The 18,110-nt window shown below is 46.9% G+C and overlaps 1 protein-coding gene across 1 annotated transcript in view; it reads right to left on the bottom strand.

Moving 5' to 3' along the window:
- PARP8 (poly(ADP-ribose) polymerase family member 8) overlaps nt 1–18,110 on the bottom strand; it is a 583,039-nt gene that overhangs the window by 546,036 nt on the left and 18,893 nt on the right. The window contains exon 3 of the mRNA XM_030193114.1: nt 18,052–18,089. Within this exon, the coding sequence (XP_030048974.1) occupies nt 18,052–18,089 (38 nt within the window). The remainder of the gene's footprint in view (nt 1–18,051; nt 18,090–18,110) is intronic.

Genomic DNA, 18,110 nt, shown 5'->3' with positions numbered 1-18,110 from the left:
TAGAAACCAACACCCTCCTAGGCCCATTTGCTCTGTTGCAGGCTGCACTCTCACAATCAGTATGTATATGGTTTCAGGTTAATTGATTTTTTGAACTCACTGTTGACAGTTCCTATTGTCCTAACGATGTTGTTTTCTGTGAGACTGGTAGCTAGGGATTACCACATGGGAGAATTAACTGGCCTGCTTTTCCTTGGCGAAAGCAAAGATACTTACTTGTAGCAGGTATTCTCCGAGGACGGCAAGTCACATTCTCACATACCCTCCCATATCCCCTTGGAATTGTCTTATATAGCTATCGCTTATCGTTTATTTACTATACCATTTCTTATTGCGTTCGCAAAACAGAATGGTTTACATCATAATAACTAAAGTTTATATTAAAAACATATAAGAAATCCATTAATTTGATAGAAAAGCACTGCAAAACACTAACATCCATATTAAAAAGTATGTAGACAATAGACAACCATCCATACCAAAAATAAAACATATTACTAATTAATACATATTCATTGTTTTTTTTTTCCTTTCATCCCAGATTATTATCAAACGTATTTTGAAACAAATATGTTTTCAGAAACTTACAGAAATTAATATAGGACTCTTCTATTCTAATAGTTTTTGGAAAGCAGTTCCAGAGTGAAGGGGCTAGGAAAAAGGAAGTAAGTTCTGGTGGAACTTTTTTGGTGACGGAATTACTAATCTATTATCTGTAAGTGACCAAAGTGTTCGTATGGGAGAGTATGGTATAATGAAATTAGCTAAATATGATGCACTACAAATAATACGAGGAGCTGTATTTTGTATCATTTGTAACCGCTCTATATTGATCTTAGTAAGGCCTGCATAGATGATATTGCAATAATCCAGGCGTGTCATAATATATGCATATGTTAGGGTACATAGTGAATCTTAATCAATTGAATTTCTAATTGAACGCACTTTTCGTAGATAAAAAGATTTCTTTACTATCTCAGATATTTGCTCATTAAATGATAGAGCTGAGTCAATAATGACTCCTAAATATGTAAAAGATTGTACCGTTGGTATCTGTTTATTAAACAATGTAGGCATTACAGGAGGAATTACGTCAGAGCTGAGTCAATAATGACTCCTAAATATGTAAAAGATTGTACCGTTGGTATCTGTTTATTAAACAATGTAGGCATTACAGGAGGAATTACGTCAGAGCTGAGTCAATAATGACTCCTAAATATGTAAAAGATTGTACCGTTGGTATCTGTTTATTAAACAGTGTAGGCATTACAGGAGGAATTACGTCAAGACCTGTTATCCAAGATGTAACAGTCTTATCTGGATTTAAAACTAAATGATGTCTTTTAAGCCAACTAGCCACCTCCTCAACACAATTTTGAATTTCTGTTAACTCAATGTCCAGTGGTTTCACATAGTGGATCAAGAGAAAATCATCCGCATACGAATATGAACTAATACCCAAAGATTGAATAAGTAATGAAAGAGAACTAATGTATAGATTAAACAGAAGTGGCGATAAAACCTATCCTTGTGGTACTCCACAGGAAACAGAATGAACTTTTGAAATGGAACAATTTTGTACAACTTTAAATGACCGATCCGTAAGAAAAGAAGTGAACCAATCATAGATCGTACCTGAGATGCCAACTTCCTTCAAACGATTAAGTAGTAGATTATGATCTATTAGGTCAAATGCTGCTGACAAATCGAGCGAAATAATCAATGCAATATAACCCTGCTCCAGTCTAGTATGTATTTCACTTAAAAGAGAAGTCATAACTGTCTCTGTACTGTGCCCTTTCCTAAAACCCTATTGTCTCGGGTGTAGTATATGGGAAAATTAGGTTCTTACCTTGGTAATTTACTTTCCTTTAGTCACAGCAGATGAATCCATTAATTGATGGGTTGTATCCGCCTACCAGCAGGTGGAGACAGAGAACCCTGAAGAACCACAGTGACCCATGGACAGCTAGCCCCAACTACCTTCAGTATTTGAAACTTCCAAAGCACAGTGAATAAGAAAGGTAACATAACCTAAACTTACTTTCCTCACAGCGAACAAACGCCCCAGAACCGAAGCAATAACCAAACAAAGGAGGGACAAACTCAACCTCCTGCAATAGAACAGCATGTAGAATCTCTGAGAGCTGGTCTTCAACTCCTCCTGATGAGATACAATACCTGCATGAAAGATCTGAACAAAAAACAAAGCCAGGGAGGGAGGGATCATGGATTCATCTGCTGTGACTAAAGGAAAGAAAATTACCAAGGTAAGAACCTAATTTTCCCTTCCTTGGCATCAGCAGCAGATGAATCCATTAACTGATGGGATGTACAAAAGCACTCCCTACGTAGGGTGGGAACAGGTCACGCCGCGTGCAAGCACCTGTGCTTCAAACAGCCTGTAATGCCGCACAAACGAGAGCTGAGAAGCCCAAGTAGCCGCACGACAGATCTCTTGAAGAGAAAGGACACCCGTTTCAGCCCATGAAGAAGAAATCGCTCACGTGGAATGCGCCTTAAACACATCAGGTGGAGACCGTCCTGACAGCAGATATGCAGCAAAAATGACTTCCTTGAGGCAACGGGCAATAGTGGCCTTAGATGCCGGGCACCTGTGTCGAGGACCTGTCAACAATACAAAAAGGTGATCAGAAGTCCTGAAGTCATTTGACATCTGTAGATATTGCAACAGAGCCCTGTAGACATCCAAAAGATGCAATTGCCCAAAGGAATATGGAAAGTCTTCCCTAAAAAAGGAAGGAAGAAAAATGGGCTGGTTCAGGTGAAACGCTGAAACCACCTTAGGCAGGAAGGACGGCACTATACGTACCATTACTCCGGACTCCGAGAATTGTAGAAAAGGGTCTCGACAGGACAGCGCCTGAAGCTCAGATACGCGTCTAGCCGATGTCATGGCCACAAAAAAGACTGTCTTGAGAGTCACATCCTTCTCTGAAGCTCACTTAAGCCCCAGGTTCCAGGCTGGGCAAGGCAACCGCACAGGAGGACGGAGCCGAAGCGCCCCTCTGAGAAAACAGGCAATGTCTGGATGAGCAGCAAGGGACAAGATAGAGACTTTCCCTCGGTAGCATGCCAACACTACCACTTGCAGCCAAAGGGAATTGTAAGCCAGGCCTTTTTGTAAGCCATCCTGCAAAAAGTCCAGGACCAGCAAGATCGTAGCCCGCGCGGGTGTGACCTCTTTCGGGACACACCACTCCTCAAACTTACGCCATATCCGAGCATAGGCTGCGGAAGTAGACCGCTTGCGGGCATGCAAGAGGGTGGAGATGACTTTGTTAGAGTAGCCCTTATCTCTCAATTGCGCCCTCTCAAGAGCCAGGCCGTAAGACCAAATCGGCAGGGATCCTCCATGGTCACCGGGCTTTAAACCAACAGGTTCGGCACCCGAGGCAAAGGAAGTGGAGTCTCCACCAGGATCTGACAGAGATCCACATACCACGGACACCTTGGCCAATCTGGAGAGATAAGAATCACCAATCCTCGGTGCAGCCGAATCCGCAGGAGCACTCGCCCTATCAAGGACCAAGGAGGGAGCACAAACAGGAGGCCCGAGGGCCAGGGTTGATCCAGTGCATCCAACCCCGCTGAGCGAGGATCTCACCGTCTGCTGAAAAAGCGAGGGACTTTGACGTTTGCATTTGACGCCATTAGATCCATTCCGGGAGTCCCCCATTTGGCACAAATCTGAAGAAAAACTTCTTCTGCCAGATCCCATTCCACCGGATCGATTTGATGCCTGCTGAGAAAATCGGCTTGCACGTTGCTTTGACCTGCTATGTGAGCTGCTGACAGAAGCTGCAGGTGGAGCTCGGCCCAGTGGCAAATCTGAGCGGCCTCCGCGGCCAGGGCCCTGCACTGAGTGCCGCCCTGACGATTTATGTAGGCTACTGCTGTCATGTTGTATGAAAGAACCCAAACAGCAAGGCCCTTCAGTCTTGTGGAAGGTCATAAAACCTGGAATATCGCTCTCAGTTCCAAGCGATTGATGGACCACCCCGCTTCCACGGGTGTCCACTGGCCCTGAGCATAGCTGCCCTGGCAATGCGCTCCCCAGCCCAAAAGGCTGGCATCCGTTATCACCAAGCACCAAGAAGGAAGCGCGAGCGGCATTCCTTGCCACAGCATCCTGTCAGAGAGCCTGGCCGCAGGGTGCCAAGTTAGTCTGCGTTGAAATTCCTGGGAAATTGGAGACCATTGATGGAGCAGGGCAATCTGCAGTGGCCTCATATGCGCTCTCGCCCAGGGAACCACCTCCAAGGTGGCCATCATCGAGCCCAGCAGCTGGACAAAGTCCCAAGCTCAAGGGCGAGGCATCCGCAGGAGCAGACGGACCTGATTCTGAAGCTTGCACCGCCTGTGGTCAGGGAGAAAGACAAACCCCGAGGCTGTGTCAAACCAGACCCCCAAATACTCGAGAGACTGAGAGGAGGTCAGGTGATTTTTGGGTATATTGGCCACCCAGCCTACAGTCAGCAGGACTGTAACCACTCTGGCTGTGACAAGACTGTCGTCTGCCGAATCCGCTCTGATGAGCCAGTCGTCGAGATAAGGGTGAACTCTGATAACCTCTCGCCTGAGATAGGCAGCTACCACCACCATTACCTTGGAAAAGGTACGGGGAGCTGTGGCCAGGCTGAAAGGCAAGGCCTGAAACTGGAAATGCTGGCCCAACACCGCAAACCGGAGGAACCGCTGGTGCGGGGGCCAAATAGGAATGTGCAAGTAAGCTTCCTTGAGGTCCAGAGACGTAAGAAACTCTCCTGGCTGAACTGCCACAATGAAGGAGCGCAGGGGTTTCCATGTGGAAGTGTCGCACTCTTAGGGCCTCGTTGACTTTTCATAAGTCGAGGATTGGTCTGAAAGACCCACCTTTTCGCAGCACCACAAAATAAATGGAGTAGCGGCCAGTCGCGTTCGGCGGGAGGCACGGGATCACCGCTCCGAGGTGCAGCAAGACTTGCAAGTTCTCCTCTACGGCCACCCGTTTGACGACAGTGCCGCATCGGGACTCCAAAAACACGTCTCTCACCGGGGCACCGAATTCCAATCGGTAACCTTTTCTGATCAGGTCCAGGACCCACTGATCCGAAGTAATCTTGGTCCACTCCTCGACAAAGAGGGAAAGACGTCCTCCTACTGCGGGAATTGAGGAGTGGATCGGCATCCCATCATTGTGGATGCCCCTGAACCCCTGGTCGTGACCCGGCCGCTGCGGAGCATTTGTCTGAGCAAAAGGAGTTTCTCTGCTGAAAACAGGCACTTTGAGAAAACCCAGCAGAGCGCCCCGGGCGATACCTGCGAGCTTTATGGAAGCCAGGTCTGGAAGAGGAGGTAAACACAGGACCCTTGGAGGAAGGCCTCGGCCTATCCTCAGGTAACCGCTGGGGCTTACAGTCCCCTAGGTCTTTAACAATCTTCTCCAATTCCTCTCCAAATAATAGGAGGCCCCGAAAGGGTAACCTCACCAGCCTTTGCTTAGAGGCCATGTCAGCCGCCCAATGCCGCAGCCAAAGGAGGCGGTGGGCAGAAACCGCCACAGACATCTGTTTAGCCGAAGCTCTGACTAGATCATAAAGGGCGTCAGCCAAAAATTACAGGGCCGACTCCATCCGCGGGGCAACCTCAGAGAGGGACCCCGCACCATCCGCGGACTGATCCACCGCCTGTTGTAACCAGGAAAGACAGGCCCAGGCTGCATAGAAACTGCAAATAGATACCCTTAAGGTCAGGCCCAATATTTCAAAGGACCGCTTCAACGTGGATTCTAGCCGCCGGTCTTGCATGTCTTTCAAAGCGACCCCTCCTTCTACTGGGAGAGTGGTCTTTTTAGTCACCGTCGTGACCAGCGCGTCCACTTTAGGCATCCTGAAAAGGGCCAAGTGGTCCTCACTCAGAGGGTAAAGCTGACCCATAGCCCTGGCCACTTTCAAAGGCCCATCGGGGTCAGACCATTGAGCTGAAATAAGCTCCTGGATGGAGTCATGCACAGGAAAGGCCCAAGTAGGCTTCTTAGTACTCGCCATCCCAAGATTAACAGAAGAGGCATCGCCCTCGACAGGATCATCAATCGAGAGGGCCTGCAAGGCGTCTGCAATGAGAGCTGGCAGCTCGTCGCGGTGGAAAATCCGAACCGCATTGGGATCATTCGAATCCAGTGGCAAGCAGGCACCCTCCTCTGGATCATCCGTCCATGAGGGCCTGCCAGATCCCTCAGACTTCCCACAGCCTGACCACGGGGTGGAAAAGGGAGATGCGCCACTTTCAGACGGGGAATTTACCCGTCTTCGTTTAGCGTCCTTCCAACGCTCAGGGGAAGAACAAACATCTGTAGCCATCCCTGGGCCATCAACACTCGGAGGGAATCCAGAATGCAATGCAGTGTCAGACACCTCTGGCAGAGCTCTTTTCAGCATGAAGGCCTTATGCATCAGTGACACAAACTCAGGGGAGAAAAACTCACCCTAGCCCTCCGTCCCCGAATTAGGAGAAACTGAGGTTGGAGCTCCTCTAGCAGCCTCGAAACGAGGCGTCCTCCTGCACTCAGACTCCTCCGCCACTGCGGGGGTCGAGTCATGCGGCGCTTCCAAAATGGCGCCCGCTGCCAGCTCTATCAAGCGGGAAGAATCACCGCTCGCCATGCTTGTACTAGCTTGAGCGTCTAAGGAGCAGGTACTGCAAAGCACCGCTGCTGACCTGTGTTTACCACAGCAGGAGCAGCGCTTAACTCCTTCAGCAGCCATCGCCCGACTGGACGGAAATATAGTAATAAAATGGCGGCTTCGCACCAAAACTTACCCCACTCAGAACGCTGTCCGCGGGAACCTCCCCGGAGGAGCTGGGCACCACTCTCATTTCAGGAGACCGAGTCAAAGAGCTCCAGTCACGCTTCACTGTACCAGAATCTCTGGAGAAAGCCTCAGAATAGCCACGATGAATAAGCGCACACTTTTTTTTTCTTTTTTTTTTTTTTAAACGCTATGAGGAAAGTTGGAGGCAGGCAGCAACAGAGGGACTCCGGGAGGAGGGGGGAATGGGTAAGGCAAAGAAAGGGCGAACCTATATGCCTTTAAATTGGGCATCACCAGCCACAACACCCCTGCTGAACTGGCAAAGCACAGGAGCCACCCCAGGCAGAAATCCAGAAGCTGATCAAGCTACGTCCACACCTGCTGGGAGATAAGAGAAATACAGAAGGCAGATGGGGCTAGCCGTCCAAGGGTCACTGTGGCTCATCAGTGTTCTCTATCTCCACCTGCTGGTAGGCGGATACAACCCATCAGTTAATGGATTCATCTGCTGCTGATGACAAAGAATTTTTGTTTCTATATAGGATTGTAACTGAATAAACACAACTGTTTCTACTATTTTAGATAAAAATGTACAGAAACACCCTGGACTGATCACTACAAACTAAACTTATCCCTAGACTGGCAGAAGAAGGGAGTACACCAAATACAAGAACACACATCCTACAGAACAAGAGGTCAAGTAGACACGAAAACATTCTGGCAACAGATATATAACAATGAATGGTCAGCACAACCAGACTCCATACACTACCTCATGGAATGGGATAAAAGATGCAAATGCATACTAGATGAAATAGCACCCTTAAGAATAAGATCTTCACGTAAGCATAACTCGATACCATGGTTGAACAATGAACTGAAAAACCTAAAAACACAATCCAGAAAACTCGAACGAGGATGGAAAAAAACCAAAAGATGAACACACACTCAACACATGGAAAATCACAAAGAAGGTACAAATATGCTATAAGACAGACCAAAAGATCATACTATAAAACTAAAATAGGGACAGATTACAAGGACACGAAGAAATTATACCAACTCGTGAACAAACTCCTAGACACCAACATGGTCACTACATCAAATACAGACATCCCATCTGCAGATGAACTTGCTAAGTATTTCAATGAAAAAATTGTAAACCTACACAACATGCTACCTCAGGACGACACTGATATCGAAAACTTCCTTAACGAGTTGGACCCAACCACTGGAGAATACCCGGCTGACCGAACCTGGTTAAATTTTGCCCTCCTCACAGTTGCACGGGCGATCAGCAGGTTCTCCAACACTCACTGTAAACTAGATACCTGCCCCAACTACCTAATGAAATCCACCCCTCATAGTAAACCTCACATCGCACCTAAATTACATGCTACAGCAAGGTCTCTTCCCTAAGGAAAATGGTAATATCCTACTCACCCCGATACCAAAACATACCAAGAAAAAAAACAAATGAAATCACTAACTACCATCCATCCTGTTGTCAAACTGATGGAAAGCATGGTAGCCAAACAACTTACAGAATATATAAACAAATTCTCAATATTACACAAATCACAGTCAGGTTTTCGCCCTCTCCACAGCACAAAAACAGTAATACTCACTCTCCTAGCCAAATTCAAGCAGGAAATATCAATAGGTAAAAATATCCTCCTCCTCCAATTCGACATGTCTAGTGCATTCGACATGGTAAACCACAATATATTAATAGGAGTACTAAATAAATTCGGGATTGGTGGAAACATACTTAGCTGGATCAAGGGTTTCCTAATCACAAGAACATACCAAGTAAAATCAAACTCAAACATATCATCACCATGGAAAGCAGACTGCTGAGTACCACAAGGAACACCGCTATCACCGATCCTCTTGAACCTAAAGATGACCCCACTTGCCAAGTCCTTATCCAACCAAGGCCTTAACCCCTTCATCTATGCAGACGATGTCACAATATACATTCCTCTTAAAGATTTGTTTAATAAATCCTTGGAGACGGGAGAGGTTCCGTGGGATTGGAGAACAGGGGATATAGTCCCTCTTCACAAAAGTGGTGATAGGGAAGAAGCTGGAAACTACAGGCCGGTAAGCCTCACTTCGGTTATTGGAAAAGTAATGGAAGCGATGCTGAAGAAAAGGATAGTGAATTTCCTGGAAGCCAATAAGTTGCAAGATACGAGACAACATGGTTTTACCAAAGGTAAATCATGCCAAACGAACCTCACTGAATTCCTTGACTGGGTGACCAGACAATTGAATCAGGGACGTGCTATAGACATAATCTACTTAGATTTCAGCAAAGCTTTTGACACGGTTCCCCACAGGAGGCTCTTGAATAAACTTGACAGACTGAAGATAGGACCCAAAGTGGTGAACTGGATTAGGAACTGGTTGACGGACAGACGCCAGAGGGTGGTGGTTAATGGAATTTGCTTGGATGAGGGAAAGGTGAGTAGTGGAATGCCTCAGGGATCGGTGCTGGGGCTGATTCTGTTCAATATATTTGTGAGTGACATTGCCGAAGGGCTAGAAGGTAAAGTTTGCCTTTTTGCAGATGATACTAAGATTTGTAACAGAGTGGACAGCCGGGAGTGGAAAACATGAAAAAGGATCTGCGGAAGCTAGAAGAATGGTCTAAAGTTTGGCAATTAAAATTCAATGCGAAGAAATGCAAAGTGATGCACATAGGGAGTAGAAATCCACAGGAGACGTATGTGTTAGGCAGGGAGAGTCTGATATGTACGGACGGGGAAAGGGATCTTGGGGTGATAGTATCTGAGGATCTGAAGGCGACGAAAGTGTGACAAGGCGGTGGCCTTAGCTAGAAGGTTGCTAGGCTATATAGAGAGAGGTGTGACCAGCAGAAGAAGAGAGGTTTTAATGCCCCTATATAAGTCGTTGGTGAGGCCCCACCTGGAATATTGTGTTCAGTTTTGGAGGCCGTATCTTGCTAAGGATGTAAAAAGAATTGAAGCAGTGCAAAGAAAAGCTACAAAAATGGTATGGTAGATGAAGTTATTTTTATTTGAGCACATAGTAATCCCATGACTTGGAACTATTGAGAGGGGAGTGTCCACGGAAGAACTCGAAGTAAAGACGAGCCAATGACGTTACAGGGACTGTTGAAGCCATATGACTGAGAAAGAGCATCTGAAGAGAAGATATACGAGTCGACTGGGATGCCTGAGTGGCGAGATGTAATATATTGTTCACCCACAGTTAAGGAAAGAATGCTAGACCTCGAGTTGTATTGAGGAGGGGCTCCTATATACTCTAGGCTGAAGATGTGATTTGGGGTAGTTGACAAATTTGAGGAGTTCTAGGAGTCGCATCGCAGACTGTAAGGAAGCGCTGATGGATTCCCGAGAGGCTGATTTGATTAACCAATCATCCAGGTAGTGGAAGATGTGGATGCCCCACCTGCAAAGTATTGCGGCTACCAAGTGTGTGCATATTAACTGAGTTTATCATCATTAAGATAGCCGCTGAGTGGATGGTCGCAGGAGCACCCAGCTCCGCTGACCCCCAGCGATCCAGCCCGTGATCAGTTACAGACCGGCCCGGTATCACTGGAGATTACAGCGAAAGAAGCCGCAAAACCGAGGATTACTCTCAATACCTGATCCGGACAGGAGCACCAAAGAGAGCCCGGTGAAACGTCCTGCACGCGACAGTCCCAGGACCACGTGTTGCTCGGCCCCGACCTCAGCATTGGCCCGGGTGCAACTGCATCCAATGCCTTCGGAAGATCGCCCAGACACAACTACCCTACTCCGCCGAACACCAGCTAATGACGAGTACTGCCTGCGCCGCCGTCTGCCATCCTGACGACGCCCTCTTCCCGATCAGTTGATGGTCCACAGAGCTCGCTCTTGTTGCGCCGATCAGGCTTCCCGGCGCCGATCATTGAGGGAGGAACCCAATCGGCATCGGCCCGGAGACAGTAGAGCACGGGACGAATCGAGGAGTGAGCTGGGTGCAGCACGGAGCGAGGTGAACGAGGAGAGAGGGGATCGGAGACCCGCAGCGCAACGAGGGAACGGTAAACAGAAAGCAGGGATGAGCCGTAGCTGTACCTTACAGCTTCGGGCGGCCACCTCAGCTAATCCCTAGACCCTTATGCTGATCCTCTCCCTCAAGCCCATCTTTCGCGTCCTTGTGACCCCTGTTGGCTCTGGTCCTCGCCTCTGCCCTGCCGCCCCGCTGCCCTGTCCTTTTGCCACCGGTCCTTCTGTTCCAGCTTGTTCTGCTCTCTTCTGCTCCTGCTTGTTCCAGTCCATCTGTTCCAGCGTGTTCCGGTTTTGCTGCCCCACTGTCTACTGTTCCGGCTTGTTCCAGTCCATCTGTTCCAGCTTGTTCCAGGCCGTCCGTTCCAGCTTGTTTCAGTCCTGCTGCTCCACTGTATTCTGCTCCAACTTGCCCCAGCTTGTTCCAGTCCGTCCGTTCCTGCTTGTTCCAGGCCGCCCATTCCATCTTGTTCCAGTCCTGTTGCTCCGCTGTATTCTGCGCCATCTTGCCCCAGTCCAGCTGTTCCAGCCAGTGGGAGACACACAGCCCCTTCCCCAAGTGTTGAAAATCATCCCCAGGTACTCCAGGGATTGAAATGGAGAGAGGTGGCACTTGTGCAGATTGAGTATCCATCCAAGGGAACGCAGGAGAGTGATCACTCTCTCCATCACCTGCAAGCTGTCCTCGTAGGATGATGACCGAATCAGCCAGTCGTCTAGGTAGGGATAAACCTGGATTCCCTCCTTCCAGAGGAAAGCTGCGATAACCACCATGACCTTGGAGAAAGTTCTGGTTGCCGTCGCAAGGCCGAAGGGCATGGCTTGGAACTGAAAGTGCTGACCCAGCACTGCAAACTGGAGGAAACGCTGATGAGGAGGCCAAATGGGGATGCGCATTTGCACATCCCCTTGAGATCAAGAGAGGTCAAGAACTCCCCCAGCTGAACCACTGCTAAAGACAGAACGCAAGGTATCCATTCGAAAATGTCGGACCCGCGGTACTTTTGTTCACAAACTTGCGATCAAGTACAGGGAGAAGAGACCTACCCTTCTGGGGCACCACGAAGTAAATGGAGTATTGGCCGACCCCGACCTCCGACGGTGGCACTGGCCGAACCGCCCCAAGACGAACTAAGACAGTATCTCTTGGATGGCCGCCACCTTGGCGGAGGCCTCGCAAGAGGATTCCAAGAAAAGGTCTGCTAAGAGCTGAGCAAACTAGAGTTTTTAACAGTCCCAGATGACCTCCAAGACCCATTTGTCTGAAGTAACCCTGGCTCATTCCCCCAGAAAACAGACGTCCCCCGACAACTGGCAGGAGATGGACCAGGGCCTCATCATTGGGAACACCTTGCAGCAGATGCACCCGAGAGGAGGAAGCTGCAGAGCGCTGCTCTCCCCGAAAAAGAATGCTGCTTCTGCTGAAAATGAGATTTATGAAAGTACCCGGAACGGCCTGGATGGTAATGTTTCACTTCCCTAAAACGGGCATGAGACGGACCAGTGCGGAAACTGGCTTTAGACTTGTCCTCGTGGAGGCATTACCCTTTGGAGTAGCCAAGAACCTTGATCTTTTTCAGGTTCTCCCCAAAAAGCAACTTACCATAAAAGGCCAAATCGAGCCAGGCGAAACTTGAAGGCCGAATCAGCCAACCAATACCGCAACCAATGCCAGCAATGAGCTGTCACCGCCAAGGTAAGCTCCTTGGCCGATGCACGGAAAAGATCATATAGAAGGTCCGCTAGATACACCAGACCAGACTCCCAAGGACAGTAAGGAGGCAAACCAGCTTGTCTGCTGAGGTAGCCTTTTGAACCCATAAAAGACATACCTGGGCCGCATAAGACCCACAGACTGATGCCTGCAGACATAAGGCAACCACTTCAAAGGGCATTTTCAGAGAAGATTCCAACTTCCAGTCCTGGGAGTCTTTAAGAGCCATGCCTCCCTCCATGGGCAGAGTAGTCCTCTTCGTGACCACCATAAATCAAAGAATCCACCTAGGTAGCCGCAAGGACTCCATCTCCTCGGTAGGCAGTTGGTGGAGGCAAGCCATCGCTCGCTCTATTCACAGGCCAGCATCCGCTGTATATCACTGTGCTGTAATGAGTACCTTCATGGCCTCATGAATATGAAAGGTTTTTGGGAGCCTCTTGGTCCCTGACATAACAGAAGAGGTGGCCAGCATCCCCGATGCAGAATCTGGAGAAGAGATATTCAGGACCTCCAGTGCCCAGACGATAGGGGCAGGAAGCTCATCCTTCCTAAAAAGCCGAGCTGCAGTGGGGTCATCACCCTCTTCCGGCAGCAACTCCCCTTCCTCATGCATGTCAGAGGCCGCTGGGAGGGAATCCCCAGAGAAATAGCCATCATCTACCTCAGAAGTGAAGGAAACCTCATTAAGTTCCTGCTGAGCCTCATAGCACGGTCGCTTAGGCAACGGAGTCAGCTGGATGGTAAAGGAACCCTCAGAAGAAGGGAAGAAACCTGGGGCCCTCCAGTCCTCTTTAATAGAAAAGCCTTGTGCATTAACAGCACAAATTCAGGAGAGAATGGGGTATCCTCCATCACAAAGCCCTCTGCAGCCTCCCCCAGAGCTCCAGGATCAATCGGGCCAAAGACAGGGGACTGCTCCATAGAGCTCGCAGATCCCCCTCCCCCCATCCTGTCGGTGCCTCAGAGGCGGAATTTGAAGAGAGTGAAAAAATTGCGCCTGCCAGAGCACATGCAGAAGTGAGGACCGAGGCACCCGCCAGAAGTGACTCCAGAGCAACTAACTACCGAACTTGGCTTCCCACTCGTGTCAGACTGCAGCGGGTCTTGCGCGGTCAGCCACAAGCATGTCATGCAGATCTCCGATGCTGCTCTCCAGTTCCCACACTGGGAATATCGCTTGACAGACTCTGAGGTGTCACTGAGCAGTGTCCTGCCAAGCGGTGCTACACACTGACCCCACACACACACACACACATACACACAAAGACCCCAGCCAAAATACAGCACTCCTCTGCTTGATTCTTACGTTTGTTTGGGTTTGTTTGTTTGTTTACTTACAGCTCAACAGCAGAGCCCTCTCCTTGAGGTTTGTTTGGGTTTTGGTTTTTTTTGTTTTTTTAAGAGGCAGGAGAGAGGAGCTAGAGCCAAACACTCAGTGAACAATCAACGGAGGGGTCCAGTGGGGAGGAGGAAGGGAGGGACCTTGCACCACCAGGTGTACCCTAGACATCCCAAGTCAAGAAAACCTCAACCTCAAAGCAAGCTCAACTTGCCCAGGGGGATGGGACAGGAGCCAGATCAATCCAAGGCTGCACAGGTATGACCCTCTACCTGCTAGATAAGGCAGAATATACTGAGGTTAAGGTGGCTGCACATGCCCTCATATAGTAAACCTCTTAAGTTCTCTGTATCTCTACCTGCTGGCAGAGGGACATAACCCACAAGGTCTCTGGATTGACCTGTGGGATGCTTTGGAATGCACATTCTTTGTGACAAACTTCTTGGGCAAATTTCACTGGGTGACACTGAAGTCTTAAAGACTCTGAAGATCAGCAATCTTACCAGTTGGACAGGCTTTAAGTCAATACTGGTTGAGAAAACAGCCCTTTTAAAGTTGCAAATTCAGACTAGGCCTGGGAGATCAAAGGCTTCCAGTAAAAGAGAAACAAATGACTGCACTTCTATGTGAAATTCTTTGGAGACATAATGTAGAAGAGTTTGTTGGTGGACTTTAGTTTTAACAGAATGTAACAGATTCTTAGAAACAGTTGTGTAGCTAAAATAAAACTTCAACTCACAGATTGTAGTTTCTGGTATTCTTGGATGGTCTAGTTGAGGCAGGTTGCTGTAGGATTTTCTTTTTTGTCCAGAAGGGTTAAATGTAAATATAAATCCGGATCAAATCACAGGATATGAGGAGAGTTGTTTGTAATATAAAGGGAAGATAAAAGTTTCCTTTCTCCAGATAAATAATTGAAAATTGTTCAAAGTAAAACTGAGAATTGGTGCCTCAACACAGACTGAACACAAGTCTGTAAAAAGTTTAGTTTTAAATAAACAAAAAGTGTATTATTTAATCTAAGTTGCAGGAACCTGATGTGAACACAGACAGCCCAGCCCAGCACACTGAATCTGGAGTCTTCCAGTTTTTAAGTAATGTACTCTTCATAACAGAATGGAGGGGGAACTGTGATACACTCTCTAGGTGGAGAGTTATAACCTAGAACTTCAAAAAGTTCTGAAGGAGGTTCATTCTCTGTTTCTAGTTTAAAATGTATAGCTTGAGCCATTTCACAGACAAAGCCTGGAAAGGATATACTTTCTGGAGGAGACAAATCTCTGGGGTAGCAGAGAAGGATCAAATGGAATGTCATAGGACTCCTCATCTGAGAGGTCCTGTGGGTCTTGATCTGTCTCCCAAGAAAGGTCAGAGTCTGACTCTTCAAAGTACTGCTTATGAGAAGAATATTGAAGAGAGTGTTGGCTAGAACGTTGGCTTTGCATCGAGGCATATGAGCTTCTAAAGTTGGAGAAAGCTCTTCTGCTGATGATGGCACATGCATCAGTCGAGAGTGAGCTGCCCCCAATGGTTGACGTCAAGCCAATGTACAGGACCTGTCCTGTGACTGTCTCTCCGGTGTATCGACTGGCTGGGCTGAGGCTGGCGCAAACAGCCTGAAAGCCTGTATAGACTGCGAATGCAGTAGCTCTGACAGCTCCTCCTTGAGAATAGCCCGGATTTCTTCATGAAGGGTAGGGCGTTGGTACCAGCTGAGAACGCGGTGTGGACGCAGCCTGAGATTTATTTTTTATTTATTTACGTCAAATTTATATACCGTATCTTATTGCTACTGCAAGACAGAACGGTTTACAATTTATAAAAAAGAAGCAATACAATATGTACAGCTTGGACAAACATTAGAACTCCAGTCATTACAGGAAAGCACAGCAAACCCACAAACTAGCTACATAAGATGAAAAACAGTACAACTCATGATTTAGTATACAGGAGAGCACCGCAAATACAAGATTAAATACATAATATAATCTACACAGACAAACAATACAGTTTTGATTTAATATATATTACAGATGCCCATTTATAACCTTTCTTCCATTATTCTAAATTCTGTTCTACATAATTGATAAAGTAGAAGGTTTTCAAAAGTTTCCGAAAATGAAAGTAAGATTTCTCAAGTCTGATCTCTTTTGGAAGGCCATTCCAAAGAGAGGGAGACAAATAGAAAAAAGCCGAATTCCGTGTAGATTCCCATCTAGCCCTAGCGAGAGAAGGAATCACTAACCTGTTTTCTGTCAGGGATCTAAGGGTTGGTGTGCCAGTGTAAGGAATAGTTAGATTTGACAGATAGTCAGGGTTTAGTGTATAAAAAGCCTGTGCAGGCGTAGGAGATTTTGAAGGCTCTCAATGTGAAATACGCTGGAGAGGGCAGTGGTCACTGCAGCACAGATGCTTCCTGTGCATTGAGGACATCGATGCAGGGAAGGTATGGGCAGAGTGCAAGGTGGGAGAACGATGGCAATGCTTCTTAGGCTTCTTGTGCTGCAGGTCTCTCAATGCACGCAGCACTAATGACGAGTATGTAGAGTCCTGACGTGTTCGCAGCACCAGGTCCGATGCAGCACCCTCTTGATGCTGCATGGGTGCACCCAATGTTGATGCTGGTTCTGTGTCAAGTACCGAGTCCCCTGTCACGTTCAACGTTCAATGTGGATGCTGATGTCAATACAGATCCAAAATGTTTTTCACACTGTGAGCTTTAAGGGTTCTCGCTTGTATGTACTGGCAGAGATTGCAGTAGATGTCCCAGTGCTCTAGCCCTAGGCACTGAACACACCAGTTATGGGGTCTGTGCCTGAAATAGTCCTAGTACACTTGTTAAAGCCACTCGGCACCCTTGATGACATGGAGGGAAAAAACAGCCAATGCAAAGTAAAAAGACTCTATGGCCCAGAGAGCTTGAGTAGCTGCATACCCAAAAAAGGATGATGCGTCCCAGGTATGGGAAGAGCTTAGAGGCTGAAAATTGAAAAATCGAAAAAATATAGAAAAATGAGTAAACTGTACAAATTATTGAAAAAAGTAAAATATGTAGAAAAAGTATCCTGAAAAAGGGATGGTACCTAAAAGGCAAAAGTTTCTCCGAGAAGAGATTAAAAAACACCACCTCCATGCTTCGCGGAAAACAAAAGACTGCTGGTCCTGCACTCACACATCAGGCGGTAAGGCAACCTTGAATGAGCAGTGGGGACACTGCCTCAAAGATTTAAAGTGACAGTGCACTTGGTAGTGTCCACACGGGATTCCATGAATGATGTCACCCATTTATAAGACTACTGCGCCAGCTTGTCCTTGGAGAAGCTCCGCGCTAATGAAAGCGCTGGCCACTTTTTAGCGCAGCTTATTAAAAGGATCATATTTAGTGCCCGTGCCTACACATCTAATAGGGCAGATAGGACTACTATCTTTGCCTAGTTAGGTATGCAAGTACCAGCACTGAATATCTTCTGGGCCTGTGGATGACTTGAATATTCAATGCCAGTGCCAGAATATTATTTAGCATTGAACATCTGAGTCTAATTAAGCCCAAAACTATCGGCAGCTTTGTAACTGCTAAGTGCTGCAGACTGGAAAAGGTTTAAACTGAAATTATATATAATTTATTACCTATAAATTGTATTAAATAACCTAGATAATTTTTTTACACCTGTGCTCAATAAAGCTTTAATATAACACAACATGAAGTGTTGCATTAAAAAAAAAAAAAATCTGTAGGTTACATTAAAAATGCGATTGTGCTTTTGGGACCTGGCTGCCAATGCTCTGCATACTCTTCTCATTTCTCTCTACCACTGTGCCCTAAAACACAGTGGAAACAGAATATGTGGTGCTGTTTGCACTGTGTCTTTCGAGAACCATGGGTCTATTAGATGATATACTGCCTTCTCGGGGTGGGGGAGAGGGAGTAGTAGTATTGTGTAATTGCCATCTGTACAATATTTAAAAATATAGCTAACTGCTAATTCTCTTTAAAAGGGTCATATCACAAGGTACCAAATTCCTTAAAATTCTATCACAAAACTGATGAAAGAGTGCATAAAACACAAAAATGAAAGTTTATCAAATAATTTAGTGCACTCAATTACTCTCAAGACATTCTATAATTAAAATACACTTGATAACTTTTTTTACCTGGATAATCTTCAGACACGTGTACTGAATAGGCCACACTACAAAAATAAAGTGAGAGA

Source organism: Microcaecilia unicolor, chromosome 2 (assembly GCF_901765095.1).
Source record: "Microcaecilia unicolor chromosome 2, aMicUni1.1, whole genome shotgun sequence".
Classification (NCBI taxonomy): domain Eukaryota; kingdom Metazoa; phylum Chordata; class Amphibia; order Gymnophiona; family Siphonopidae; genus Microcaecilia; species Microcaecilia unicolor.
This window is presented reverse-complemented; position numbering and strand designations above follow the sequence as displayed.